This window comes from Salmo trutta, chromosome 17, assembly GCF_901001165.1.
Source record: "Salmo trutta chromosome 17, fSalTru1.1, whole genome shotgun sequence".
Taxonomy (NCBI): Eukaryota; Metazoa; Chordata; class Actinopteri; order Salmoniformes; family Salmonidae; genus Salmo; species Salmo trutta.
Genome location: NC_042973.1, coordinates 14295662 through 14310699, shown reverse-complemented (window position 1 = coordinate 14310699; position 15038 = coordinate 14295662). Strand labels below are relative to the sequence as shown.

The following is a 15038-nucleotide window of genomic DNA, read 5'->3' as shown; positions in this document are numbered from 1 at the left end:
ATCCATGAAACTTTTGCAATACACAAATAACTGAATTTACAAAAAACAACAAACCGTGACTCAGAGAGAAACAAACACTACTCAAAAGATATAATCACCCAAAAACCCAGGAAGAAAAACCCCTACTTAAATATGATCTCCAATCAGAGTTAACGAGGACCAGCTGCCTCCAATTGGAGATCAACCCAAAAAACAACAACATAGGAATAGAAAACATAGAAAAACACAAAACACCCCCTGTCACGCCCTGACCTACTCTACTATAGAAAATGACATCTTACTAGGGTCAGGACGTGACAGTCAATGTCCTCTGAAGCAACTCATTTGCAAGTATGGATATGATAATCTGTTAACAGGGCAGATTGACTAAGGCCACATGGTAATTTAGTTCTGGCTTAACGCGGCAGGTAGTCTAGTGGTTAGAGCATTGGACTAGTAACCGAAAGGTTGCAAGATCGAATCCCCAAGCTGACAAGGTAAAAATCTGTCGGTCTGCCCCTGAACAAGGCAGTTAACTGTCACAACATGTCTGTTAGGGACAGACGTTCCGCTAGCAGAACGCCTCACCAATATCCAATGGTAGAGCATGGCGCAAAATACAAATACCTTAAAAATGCTATAACTTCAATTTCTCAAACATATGACTATTTTACACCATTTTAAAGACAAGACTCTCGTTAATCTAACCACATTGTCCGATTTCAAAAAGGCTTTACAGCGAAAGCAAAACATTACATTATGTCAGGAGAGTACCCTGCCAAAAATAAATCACACAGCCATTTTCAAAGCAAGCATATATGTCACAAAAACCAAAACCACAGCTAAATGCAGCACTAACCTTTGATCTTCATCAGATGACACTCCTAGGACATTTATGTTATACAATACATGCATGTTTTGTTCAATCAAGTTCATATTTATATCAAAAAACTGCTTTTTACATTAGCATGTGATGTTCAGAACTTGCATACCCACCGCAAACTTCCGGTGAATTTACTAAATTACTCACGATAAACGTTTACAAAAAACATAACAATTATTTTAAGAATTATAGATACAGAACTCCTTTATGCAATCGCGGTGTCAGATTTTAAAATAGCTTTTCAGCGAAAGCACATTTTGCAATATTCTGAGTAGATAGCTCGGCCATCACAGGCTAGCTAATTTGACACCCACCAAGTTTGGTGCTCACCAAACTCAGATTTACTATAAGAAAAATTGGATTACCTTTGCTGTTCTTCGTCAGAATGCACTCCCAGGACTTCTACTTCAACAACAAATGTTGTTTTGGTTCGAAATAATCCATAGTTATATCCAAATAGCTCCGTTTTGTTTGTGCGTTCATGTCAGTATTCGAAGGGTGATGCGCGGGCGCATTTCGTGACAAGAAAATGCAAAATATTCCATTGCCGTACTTCGAAGCATGTCAAACGCTGTTTAAAATCAATTTTTATGCTATTTTTCTCGTAAAATAGCGATAATATTATAACCGGGCGACGTTATATTCATTCATAGACTGAAAGAAAAACATGGAGTCGTCTCGTGCATGCGCACTCCACTGTCAATGTTCCCTGCCTGACCACTCACAAAAACTCCTGCTTTTTTTCGCCCAGAGAATGCAGAGACGTCATTCCGCTTTCTGGCGCCTTCTGAGAGCCAATAGAAGCCTTAGAAAATGTCACGTTAAAGCAGAGATGCTGTATTTTTGATAGAGATGCCCTAGAAGGAGAACAAATTGTCAGACAGGGCACTTCCTGTATGGAATCTTCTCAGGTTTTGGCCTGCCATATGAGTTCTGTTATACTCACAGACACCATTCAAACAGTTTTAGAAACTTTAGAGTGTTTTCTACCCAAATCTACTAAATATATGCATATTCTAGTTTCTGGGCAGGAGTAGTAACCAGATTAAATCGGGTACGTTTTTTATCCGGCCGTGAAAATACTGCCCCCTATCCCTAACAGGTGTTGTTCCTAGGCCGTCATTGAAAATAAGAATTTGTTCTTAACTGACTTGCCTAGTTAAATAAAGGTTAAAAATATATATATATAATGCACTATAAAATCTAACTTTATTTTTAAGTACATTTCACACTATGAGACAAAGTAAAAAAATGAATAACTCTCTCAATGATGGTACCATTCCTTACTTTGATGATATGGCCTACTTTAAATGCTGTAGTGTAGACTAACAGGTGGGTAGTCTAGGATACAGTGCATTCAGAAAGTACTCAGACCCCTTCCCCTTTTCCACATTTTGTTAAGTTACAGCTTTATTCTAATATGGATTGAATAAAACATATTCCTCATCAATCTACACAACAATAACCCATAATGACAAAGCGAAAACAGGTTTAGAATTTTTTGCAAATGTATAAAAAAAAATATATATATATATCTTATTTACATAAGTATTCAGCCCCTTTGCTATGAGCATCGAAATTGAGCTCAGGTGCATCCTGTTTACATTGATCATCCTTGATGTTTCTACAACTTGATTGGTGTCCACCTGTGGTAAATTCAATTGATTGGACATGATTTGGAAAGTCACATACCTGTCTATACAAGGTCCCACAGTTGACAGTGCATGTCAGAGCAAAAAACCAAGCCATGAGGTTGAAGGAATTGTCCGTAGAGCTCCAAGACAGGATTGTGTCGAGGCACAGATTTAGGGAAGGGTACCAAAAATATTCTGCCGCATTGAAGGTCCCCAAGAACACAGTGGCCTCCATCATTCTTAAATGGAAGAGGTTTGGAACCACCAAGTCTCTTCTTAGAGCTGGCCTCCCGGCCAAACTGAGCAATAGGGCGAGAAGGGCCTTGGTCAGGAAGGTGACCAAGAACCAGATGGTCACTCTGAAAGAGCTCCAGAGTTCCTCTGTAGAGTTGTGAGAACCTTCCAGTAGGACAACCATATCTGCAGCACTCCACCAATCAGGCCTTTACGGTAGCCACTCCTCAGTAAAAGGAACATGACAGCCCGCTTTGAATTTGTCTTAAGGCACCTAAAGGAATCTCAGACCATGAGAAACAAGATTCTTTGGTCTGTTGAAACCAAGATTGAACTCTTTGGCCTGAATGCTAAGCGTCACGTCTAGAGGATACCTGGCACCGTCCCTATGGTGAAGCATGGTGGTGGCATCATCATGCTGTGGGGATGTTTTTCAGTGGCAGGGACTGGGAGACTAGTCAAGATCGAGGAAAAGATGAACGGAGCAAAGTACAGAGAGATCCTTGATGAAAACCTGCTGCAGAGCGCTCAGGACCTCCGACTGGGGTGAAGGTTCGCCTTCCAACATGACAACGACCCTAAGCACACAGCCAAGACAACGCCCCCCGGACTTGAACCCGATCGAACATCTCTGGAGAGACCTGAAAATACCTGTGCAGCGACGCTCCCCATACAACCTGACAGAGCTTGAGAGGATCTACAGAGAAGAATGGGAGAAATTCCCCAAATACAGGTGTGCCAAGCTTGTACTGTCGTATCCAAGAAGACTCTAGGCTGTAATCGCTGCCAAGAATGCTTCAACAAAGTACTAAGTAAAGGGTCTAAATACTTATGTAGATGTGACATTTCTAAAAACCTGTTTTTGCTTTGTCATTATGGGGTGTTGTGGATTGATGAAGGAAAAAACGATTTCATCAATTTTAGAATAAGGCTGTAGCGTAACAAAATGTGGAAAAAGTCAAGGGGTCTAAACATTTCCGAATGCGCTGTACATCATAGGTTGCATAAGGTAGCCTATGTTTAACATTTTTCATGTTTAACAGTTTTTATCTCCTAAATAATAAATGAATTGATGTGCGAGAATTATAGTCGAGCTATATCGATTCTGTGCCTACACAGTATTTTCTTATTTTCTATCCATGTGGGGGCGTATCTCCTCACCTCAGTCGAGCGCGCTGCGAACAAACGATTCAACATTGCGGCGTATGAGCTCAAACGCGGAACAAAAGACATCCTCATTAAACAGGGAATGGTGGGAGAAGCGTTGTGAAATGTATAGAAGTTATTTTGAACGCATTAGCAAAGGCGAATAATTATTTGGGCCATTGGTTTAAAGGGTTGTGTCTTGTGTGTTGCCAAATCTGCGGGACGCGCGTTGCTCCCCATCAAAGCCAACTACAGGGGAGGGATTTCTCGACTTCAACGCTCTGACTGAAGGGGAGGGGGTCCGTAGACCGAAATTGATGGTAGTGGGCTACTGAGAAAGACTAGCTACTCCTGTTGATAATAAAGGCAAAATACACCTTTCAGTCGAATACAGCTGAGTTGGTGAAACGGGCCGGTGGTGAAACATGGAGTAAGTAGCCTTTTGACTTTAACTGCATGCATTGCATAGGCTATTTTACGCACTCACGCACAGATAATTTCGGGCGTGCTCAATTTGAACGCTTTTCACCCTTTTTGCCACACCTGCAAAAGGAGGACAAATATGTACTCTAGCTAATTGCACTGTCGGCCTTTTTGGGGTCCATTGTGGGATTTATTTTTTGGAAACAGTGAAGAAAGGATGGTATTGGTCTGTGTGAATAGTTTGATTATAAATTCGAACATCAATAGGTAGACAAAATATAATAGAATGGTATTCACAATGACCGTTTTTATTTGTCGGCTTTTTAAAATAGCCTCCCTGTGTGCCTGTGCTTTGAAAGACATTGGACCTGTATCTCGGCTAGGGCAAAGCCGCATGGTCAATCGGCAGTCTATGTAAGGTATATCATCTAGCAACAGCAGGGGAGTCAAGGGAAATACAACATTTGCCCTAAATAACCACTCTCGGTAATATGTCCCAATGTGTAACTACCGTGGATTTGAATGGGCAACCAAAAATACTGTGGGTAATTGTCTATCGATTTAGGCTCAATATCGGGAATGTGTAATGCATGTTCCTGAATAATAACGCGCTATATATGGGGTTCCTGAATGTCATAGTGCTACGGTGTGCATGTCGCGCTTTATGGAAATAGCAGGGAGCACTAGATTACGGTACCAGAGGGCCGTGCCTGCTCTAATTGTGTGAGCGGTGGGCGTGCATGTGTAGGAGCTAGGGCAAGCGTTAATTTTCTCCCGGGTGGGCGTGCATGTGTAGGAGCTAGGGCAAGCGTTAATTTTCTCCCGGGTGGGCGTGCATGTGTAGGAGCTAGGGCAAGCGTTCATTTTCTCCCGGGTGGGCGTGCATGTGTAGGAGCTAGGGCAAGCGTTCATTTTCTCCCGGGTGGGCGTGCATGTGTAGGAGCTAGGGCAAGCGTTCATTTTCTCCCGGGTGGGCGTGCATGTGTAGGAGCTAGGGCAAGCGTTCATTTTCTCCCGGGTGGGCGTGCATGTGTAGGAGCTAGGGCAAGCGTTCATTTTCTCCCGGGTGGGCGTGCATGTGTAGGAGCTAGGGCAAGCGTTCATTTTCTCCCGGTTGGGCGTGCATGTGTAGGAGCTAGGGCAAGCGTTCATTTTCTCCCGGGTGGGCGTGCATGTGTAGGAGCTAGGGCAAGCGTTCATTTTCTCCCGGGTGGGCGTGCATGTGTAGGAGCTAGGGCAAGCGTTCATTTTCTCCCGGGTGGGCGTGCATGTGTAGGAGCTAGGGCAAGCGTTCATTTTCTCCCGGGTGGGCGTGCATGTGTAGGAGCTAGGGCAAGCGTTCATTTTCTCCCGGGTGGGCGTGCATGTGTAGGAGCTAGGGCAAGCGTTCATTTTCTCCCGGGTGGGCGTGCATGTGTAGGAGCTAGGGCAAGCGTTCATTTTCTCCCGGTTGGGCGTGCATGTGTAGGAGCTAGGGCAAGCGTTCATTTTCTCCCGGGTGGGCGTGCATGTGTAGGAGCTAGGGCAAGCGTTCATTTTCTCCCGGGTGGGCGTGCATGTGTAGGAGCTAGGGCAAGCGTTCATTTTCTCCCGGGTGGGCGTGCATGTGTAGGAGCTAGGGCAAGCGTTCATTTTCTCCCGGGTGGGCGTGCATGTGTAGGAGCTAGGGCAAGCGTTCATTTTCTCCCGGGTGGGCGTGCATGTGTAGGAGCTAGGGCAAGCGTTCATTTTCTCCCGGGTGGGCGTGCATGTGTAGGAGCTAGGGCAAGCGTTCATTTTCTCCCGTGTGGGCGTGCATGTGTAGGAGCTAGGGCAAGCGTTCATTTTCTCCCGTGTGGGCGTGCATGTGTAGGAGCTAGGGCAAGCGTTCATTTTCTCCCGTGTGGGCGTGCATGTGTAGGAGCTAGGGCAAGCGTTAATTTTCTCCCGGGTGGGCGTGCATGTGTAGGAGCTAGGGCAAGCGTTAATTTTCTCCCGGGTGGGCGTGCATGTGTAGGAGCTAGGGCAAGCATTCATTTTCTCCCGTGTGGGCGTGCATGTGTAGGAGCTAGGGCAAGCGTTAATTTTCTCCCGTGTGGGCGTGCATGGGTAGGAGCTAGGGCAAGCGTTAATTTTCTCCCGGGTGGGCGTGTATGTGTAGGAGCTAGGGCAAGCGTTAATTTTCTCCCGTGTTGACAGGAATGGGCTGTTCCAAAATGGCTGAGTGAGCTGATGCGGTTGCTTTAGTGTAGGCTACTTAGACAGATGTTCTAGGTAACATGACTGGTGTTTTATCCCTATTTCATTATGGCTGACTACTTATCAGTGACATACAAAAGATAAAGGGATACATGAAAGTACAATAGGATCCCATGGCCATGAGAATGTTACATTGTTGCAGGCCTGGTGCACATTTGCCATAGCCTACATTGCTTCAATCTGACTCCAGCTAGGAAAAACCCTTCGTTTAACCTGACATACCGCAACATCCTCAAGAACACTAGTTTATACGCTACCAATTTTGAACATCAAATATGTGATGATTAAACACAGTAGGTACATAGTCATATTGATAAATATTGTGTCTTCCTTCCACTTTTTGTGTAATTGGGAGGTTCCAAGAGGTTTAGGTTCAGTGTTAAGAATAGTGAAGGTGCCAGCAGTACACAGTAGGGTACAGGTGTGTGATTTGAAGTTTAAATAATGCAGTAGGCTCCGATGAGAGGTTTTGAGTAAAGCTGTGTTATAAGAGAATATAGTGCAACACCAGACAGAGCGCATGTTTGATATCCATAAGACTTTGACTTGAGGAACAGCTGTGGAAAACACGTAGCAAGAAAATGTTGAATGCATTTGAGTAGACTTTTTTGTCTTTTAATTACTTATTTCCAATTATTCGACATCTGGTCAATATTTTGTTTACCAGACCATTGATAGACTCTCAAATCTGAACACCACAAATCCTTCTTAATTTCCCTCCCAAGTTGGCTGCTGACATAGACAGAGACACAGAGATAGAGTGGTATCCTGGCCTTTTCTCAGACAGTCTTCCCACTGCTAATGGCCATTCGACAAGGGCTGGACCTATCACCATCGGGATTCCATGGAGCAACTGTTTGGAGAGCAGAGGCCGAGATAGTCCTCTCATTTCATCCAGCCTCTGCTTCTGTCTCAGCCTTCAGCCTCTCCCTCTCTCACATAACAGTCATTAAGTCTGATCCGCTCCCTGCCATCTCTCTTACTCTTCCTTCTTCATCCTCCCCTTCCTCTATTCTCTGCATGGGTCCTCCTTCACATTTTCTCAACAACCATTGGGTTTATTTCAATCTTAATAACATATGATTAGATACAGTATAGTACAACTCTTACAGTATTATACAATACATATTCCAGCAGTCTTGAAAGAAGGACAATAGAAGTTATCTCATCCCAGTCAGCCCACGAGGGTGATTCTCAAGCCAGCCAGTGGTGTCCCAGTCCCCCTCTGTCATCCGTCAGTCACAGTGACACACATTCAACGTAGCCTTTGGGGCAGACCAGACCTCATGCAGTGGAGGGGAGTGTGGCACTGTGGTGTGGGTCTTGTTGTTGAGGATTAGCGCACAGACACGTGCCACCGGTGGTGACCATGACACTTCAGGGCCATTTGAACTGACTTCAAAGAGTGGTATTTAGCCTTAATGTCTTCATAGATACAGTGGCAAGAAAAAGTATGTGAACCCTTTGGAATTACCTGGATTTCTGCATAAATTGTTCATCGAATTTGATCTGATCTTCATCTAAGTCACAACAATAGACAAACACAGTCTGCTTAAACTAATAACACACAAATTATTATATTTGTCTTGTCTATATTGAATACATAATTTAAACATTCACAGTGTAAGTTGGGAACAGTATGTGAACCCCTAGGCTAATGACTTCTCCTAAAGCTAATTGGAGTCAGGAGTCAGCTAACCTGGAGTCCAATCAATGAGACGAGATTTGAGATGTTGGTTAGAGCTGCCTTGCCCTATAAAAAAACACTCACAAAATTTGAGTTTGCTATTCACAAGAAGCATTGCCTGATGTGAATCCTGCCTCAAACAAAAGAGATTTACATTTACATTTTAGCAGACGCTCTTATCCAGAGCGACTTACAGTAGTGAATGCATACATTTTTTCCGTACTGGTCTCCCGTGGGAATCGAAACCACAACCCTGGCGTTGCAAACACCATGCTCTACCAACTGAGCCACACGGGACCTAAGATTAAGAATTTTTGGCTTGCACAAAGCTGGTAAAGGGTTACAAAAGTATCTCTAAAAGCCTTGATGTTCATCAGTCCACGGTAAGAACGCAGAATGCTCAATGAGGTTAAGAAGAATCCTAGAGTGTCAGCTAAAGACTTACATAAATCTCTGGAACATGCTAACATCTCTGTTGACGAGTCTACGTTACGTAAAACACTAATCAAGAATGGTGTTAATGGGAGGACACCACGGAAGAAGCCACTGCTGTCCAAAAAAACATTGCTGCACGTCTGAAGTTTGCAAAAGTGCACCTGGATGTTCCACAGCGCTACTGGCAAAATATTCTGTGGACAGATGAAACTACAGTTGAGTTGTTTGGAAGGAACACACAACACTATGTGTGGAGAAAAAAAGGCACAGCACACCATCAAAACCTCATCCCAACTGTAAAGTATGGTGGAGGGAGCATCATGGTTTGGGGCTGCTTTGCTGACTCAGGGCCTGGACAGCTTGCTATCATCGACGGAAAAATGAATTCCCAAGTTTAGCCTAACATTCTCCTACAAAATGTCTTGATATCTGTCCGCCAATTGAAGCTCAACAGAAGTTGGGTGATGCAACAGGACAATGACCCAAAACACAGAAGGTAACAACAGAATGGCTTCAACAGAAGAAAATACGCCTTCTGGAGTGGCCCAGTCAGAGTTCTGACCTCAACCCGATTGAGGTGCTGTGGCATGACCTCAAGAGAGCGGTTCACACCAGATATCCCAAGAATATTGCTGAACTGAAACAGTTTTGTAAAGAGGAATGGTCCAAAATTCCTCCTGACCGTTGTGCAGGTCTGATCCGCAACTACAGAAAACGTTTGGTTGAGGTTATTGCTGCCAAAGGAGGGTCAACCAGTTATTAAACCCAAGGGTTCACATACTTTTCCACTCTGCACTGTGAATGTTTACACGGTGTGTTCAGTAAAGACATGAAAACATATAATTGTTTGTGTGTTATTAGTTTATGCAGACTGTGTTTGTCTATTGTTGTGACCTAGATGAAGATTAGATGAAATTTTATGACCAATTTATGCAGAAATCGGGGTATTTCTAAAGGGTTCACATACTTTTTCTTGCCACTGTACATAGCTGATAGCATATCTAATATATATAGATGATAGATATATAGCTGTAATATATGCGTAGTAGCCTATACTAAAAAGCCTTTATTCTTTTCATGTTGTGTTTTAACACATAGTGGTAAATATGTTTCAATGTACTGTGTAACTTGCCTGGCTACCCAAATTCCTTGCTCAAACCAAACGCCACGCCCACGGACGTCAGTTTCTTTTCCACAGTCAGTCTGGATCTGAGTACCTTCCCAACAATTTCTAAAATGGTAACACATTCAAACAGTTCTGATTGGTCCTAGAAACTGATGGTTTGGGCCAGAGCCAGAACACACGTGGGCAAAGCAGCGTTTTAAATATTCATCATTGGCTTTGATACTCTGATTGGTTAGAGATGGTCCAATTGCTTATGAAAGTTTTGTACAACACCCCTTATTTTGATGTCACCACAAACGACTTCAACGATGGCAGTTTCAGACTGAAGTATGTAGTGAACAAAGAGCAGCGGAATAATTCAGTTTGAGTCATCAGGCAACTGTGCAACTGCCACTCTGTACTTTTGCTTTCACTGGTTTTACACGGGTAACAACTCCAAGGGTTCGGGAATCGGACAAGATCGAGGAGTATAGATTGATTTTGTGTTGCTGTTCCCAGCACAGCAACTAGTCCACCCGGATTCTTTTTTTCGCAGGGACGGTCTCCATAGAAACCATGGGCGGCATTCCTCTCTGAGCCGGACAGTTTTGTTAGAGTCCTTTTAATTAATAACAGCTTTACACAATTGCACAACAAAAATATATTGATCTCAGCGTAGTTCTTTATGTGGCTGACAGCTCTGGAGAAAGGTTTGGCCTCTAAAAACAGAGATAGGCTATGACTACAAACAAGGCTTTGATATATTTATATAATTTATATCTACACTCAATTATTCAACGAAAGTCCAGTTATTGGTCGTTTCTTGTTTGTCTCCACCATAAAGGCCATCATCCAGCTTTTAAAGGGGTGGCTCTGTTTTTCTCATGACTTAAAGTTGAACCGTCCCTTTAAGAGCTTTGATTTACTCTAGTTTACACGAACATTATACTCAATAACAGTATGACAATAACGGGATTTACTTTTACGTTTGGTGCATAAGCAAAAATATCTCCTAAGTTCAAGCCTTTGTCTGAAATATTTAATTGATCAATTTGACTTTGAGATCTTTGAGACCACACTTCATTCATGACTTCCAGCCCTGAGACAAGTGCTATGATCTTGAATTGTTTGAACAGTATTATATGAATAGTATCTTTCTCATTGTACTCTTGCACAGAGGACTGTGTTATCGGAGTGTTAAAGGACAAAAGAGGTGAATTAAGTGTCTTTTGCCTGGACACTAAAAACAGTTAGCCTAGTAGGACAGTCTGCCATGATCATTGACCTGTTATGAAGAAGCCCTTTTGTCACTCATACTTTCTGCTAATTCATGTCACAAGGTCATGCCATGTCCTACTTTGACCTTTGTTAGGATCAATCCTGAGTGTCCTCTGAGCGGTGCTTTGTGATTGGCTCATGATAGCCTTAGGGCCGCAATGGTTTTCCAATCAGCTGTTCGTTGATAACCAAACACAATTTATCCTCTCAAATCTGCTATTCTCCCACTCCGTCTCCCAGTCACAGCTACTTTGCCCCAGGGTATAGTGGACTTTCAGTGCACCACCACTGTGTGTCATAACTTAATTGGATAATATTTACAGCGCAGGACTTCTATTGGTACTTGTGCAGGCAAGGTCACATTGCTTCTTAGTGGCTCATACCCCCCTGAATGATGACTAGATAGTGGGCCATGCTCCCTGTATGGCCTCAGCACTGGACTTAAGTGGTAGATATATAGTTTCTATTTGTTTTCTCATTGCACGGTCAACTGAGCAGACTGAAAATGGCCATGTAATGACCTTTGTGTAAAGGTTTCTATTGAGAAGTAGAGGAGTCAGGCGCAGGACACAGGAATAAGTGTAAACAAAATGTGTTTACTCAAAATTATCAATAAACTTCTCACAGAAAACAACATGGTTTAAAAAAAAAAAACACCAACAACCACAAAACAGGAAACAATCACGGACAAGACAAACGTAAAAGCAGAGGGTTAAATAATGAACATAATTAGGGAAATCAAAAACAGGTGTACACAAAGACAAAACCAAACGAACAGTGAAACACCGCCCAAACAAGGAGAGGGGCCGACTTCGGCGGGAGTCGTGACAGTACCCCCCTCCTGACGCGCGGCTCCAGCAGCGCGCCGACACCGGCCTCGGGGACGACCCGGAGGACGGGGAGCAGGGCGATCCGGACGGAAGCGGTGAAAATCCTGGATTAACGATGGGTCCAGGATGTCCTCTGCCGGTACCCAGCTTCGCTCCTCCGGGCCGTACCCCTCCTACTCCACGAGGTACTGAAGGCCCCTCGCCCGATGTCTAGAGTCCATAAGGGCTCGTACTGTATACGCCGGGACCCCCTCGATGTCCAGAGGGGGCGGAGGAACCTCCCGCACCTCCGACTGCTGGAGCGGACCAGCCACCACCGGCCTGAGGAGAGACACATGGAACGAGGGGTTAATATGATAATCAGGGGGAAGTTGTAACCTATAACAAACCTCGTTCAATCTCCTCAGGACTTTAAATGGCCCCACAAACAGCGGACCCAGCTTCCGGCAGGGCAGGTGAAGGGGCAGGTTTCGGGTCGAGAGTCAGACCCGATCCCCCGGTGCATAAACCGGGGCCTCACTGCGGGGGCTGTCGGCACTCGCCTTTTGCCGCCTGATGGCTCGTTGAAGACGTACATGGGCAGCGTTCCATGTCTCCGAGTGCCGAAACTATTCATCCACCGCAGGAGCCTCGATCTGGCTCTGATGCCATGGTGCCAGGACTGGCTGATACCCTAGCACACACTGAAAAGGGGTCAGGTTAGTAGAAGAGTGGCGTAGGGAATTTTGGGCCATCTCTGCCCAGGGGATAAACAATGCCCACTCTCCCGGCCTGTCCTGGCAATAGGACTGCAGAAACCTACCCACCTCTTGGTTGACTCTTTCCACCTGCCCGTTACTTTCGGGGTGGAACCCTGAGGTAAGGCTGACCGAGACCCCCAGGTGTTCCATAAACGCCCTCCAGACTCTAGACGTAAATTGGGGACCCCGATCAGACACTATATCCTCAGGCACCCCGTAGTGCCAGAATACATGGGTGAACAGGGCCTCCGCAGTCTGTAGAGCCGTAGGGAGACCGGGCAAAAGAAGGAGACGGCAGGACTTAGAAAACCGATCCACAACGACCAGGATCGTAGTGTTACCCCATGACGGGGGAAGATCCGTCACAAAATCCACCGATAGGTGTGACCACGGTCATTGCGGAACGGGAAGGGGTTGTAATTTCCCTCTGGGCAGATGTCTAGGTGCCTTGCACTGTGCGCATACCGAACAGGAGGAGACATAAACCCTCACGTCCTTGGCTAACGTGGGCCACCAGTAATTCCCCGTAAGGCAGCGCACCGTCCGACCGATACCAGGATGACCAGAGGAGGGTGATGTGTGGGCCCAACAGATCAAACGATCGCGAACATCAAACGGCACGAACACGCATCCAACGGGACACTGGGAGGGAGTGGGTTCTGCACGTGACGCCCATTCGATGTCCGCGTCCACCTCCCATACCACCGGTGCCACCAGGCATGAAGCTGGAATTATGGGAGTGGGCTCTGTGGACCGCTCCTCTGTATCATACAGCCGGAACAGTGCATCTGCCTTGACGTTCTGGGAACCTGGTTTGTAGGAAAGGGTGAAAGCAAAGCGTGTGAAAAACATAGCCCACCTAGCCTGGCGAGGGTTCAGTCTCCTCGCTGCCCGAATGTACTCCAGATTTTGGTGGTCAGTCCAAATGAGGAAAGGGTGTCTAGCCCCCTCAAGCCAATGTCTCCACGCTTTCAGAGCCCAGACAACAGCTAACAACTCCCTATCCCCCACATCATAGTTTCGCTCCGCTGGGCTGAGCTTGTTCGAAAAGAAAGCACAGGGGCGGAGTTTTGGTGGTTTACCCGAGCGCTGAGATAGCACAGCCCCTATTCCAGCCTCGGATGTGTCCACCTCAACTATGAACGCTAAGGAGGGATCAGGATGCGCCAGCACTGGAGCCGTGGTAAACAGAGCCTTCAGGTTACCAAAAGCTCTGTCCACCTCAGCCGACCACCGCAGTCGCACCGGTCCCCCCTTCAGTAAGGAGGTAATGGGAGCCGCCACCTGGCCAAAACCCTGGATAAACCTCCGGTAGTAGTTGGCAAACCCTAAAAACCGCTGCACCTCCTTTACCGTGGTTGGAGTCGGCCAATTACGCACGGCTGAAATGCGGTCAGTCTCCATCTCCACCCCTGACGCGGACAAACGGTACCCAAGGAAGGAGACTGTTGAAAGAACAGACATTTCTCCGCCTTGACGTAAAGGTCATGCTCCAACAGTCGACCAAGCACCATTCGTACAAGGGACACATGCTCAGCGCGGGTAGTGGAGTATATTAGAATATCATCTATATACACCACTACACCCCGCCCGTGAAGGTCCCTGAAGATCTCATCCACAAATGATTGGAAGACGGATGGAGCATTCATTAACCCATACGGCATGACGAGGTACTCATAGTGCCCAGAAGTAGTGCTAAATGCCGTCTTCAACTCATCCCCTCCCTTGATACGCACCAGGTTGTATGCGCTCCTGAGGTCCAATTTTATGAAGAAGCGCGCCCCGAGCAATGACTGTCATACTGGCGATCAGAGGCAGCGGGTAACTGTATTTAACAGTCATCTGGTTCAAACCTCGATAGTCAATGCACGGGCGTAAACCTCCATCCTTCTTCACAAAAAAGAAACTCGAGGAGACAGGTGAAATGGAGGGCCGAATGTATCCCTGTCCCAGAGATTCAGCGACATATGTTTCCATAGCCGCCGTCTCCTGTGACAGAGAATACACGTGACTCCTGGGAAGTGCAGCGCCTTCCAGGAGCTTTATCGCACAATCCCCCGGTCGATGGGGTGGTAATTGAGTCGCCTTCCTTTTACAGAAGGCGGTTGCCAAATCGGCATATTCGGGAGGAATGTGCATGGTGGAAACCTGGTTTGGACTTTCCACAGTAGTGGCACCTAAGGAAACACCTAAACACTTCCCTGAACACTGACAGGACCATCCCTTGAGAACCCTCTGTTGCCACGAAATAATAGGATCATGAGAAGCCAACCAGGGAAGACCCAACACAACGGGAAACGCAGGAGCGTCAATCAGAAAGAGACTAATACTCTCTTCATGACTCCCCTGCGTTACCATAGCAATGGGAGCTGTGACCTCCCTAATCAGCCCCGACCCCAACGGACGACTATCTAGGGCATGTACAG

At 45.8% G+C, this 15038-nt stretch overlaps 1 protein-coding gene across 3 annotated transcripts in view; it reads left to right on the top strand.

Moving 5' to 3' along the window:
* Nucleotides 1-3875: 3875 nt before the first annotated feature.
* Nucleotides 3876-15038, top strand: part of LOC115151651 (paralemmin-1) — a 76274-nt gene continuing 65111 nt past the window's right edge. Inside the window, exon 1 of one of the 3 annotated variants that reach the window (XM_029695766.1) lies at nt 3876-4306. In XM_029695766.1, coding sequence (XP_029551626.1) covers nt 4302-4306 — 5 coding nt within the window. In that variant the 5' untranslated portion in view covers nt 3876-4301. The remainder of the gene's footprint in view (nt 4307-15038) is intronic. The other 2 variants (XM_029695767.1, XM_029695769.1) reach the window with 2 other exon arrangements.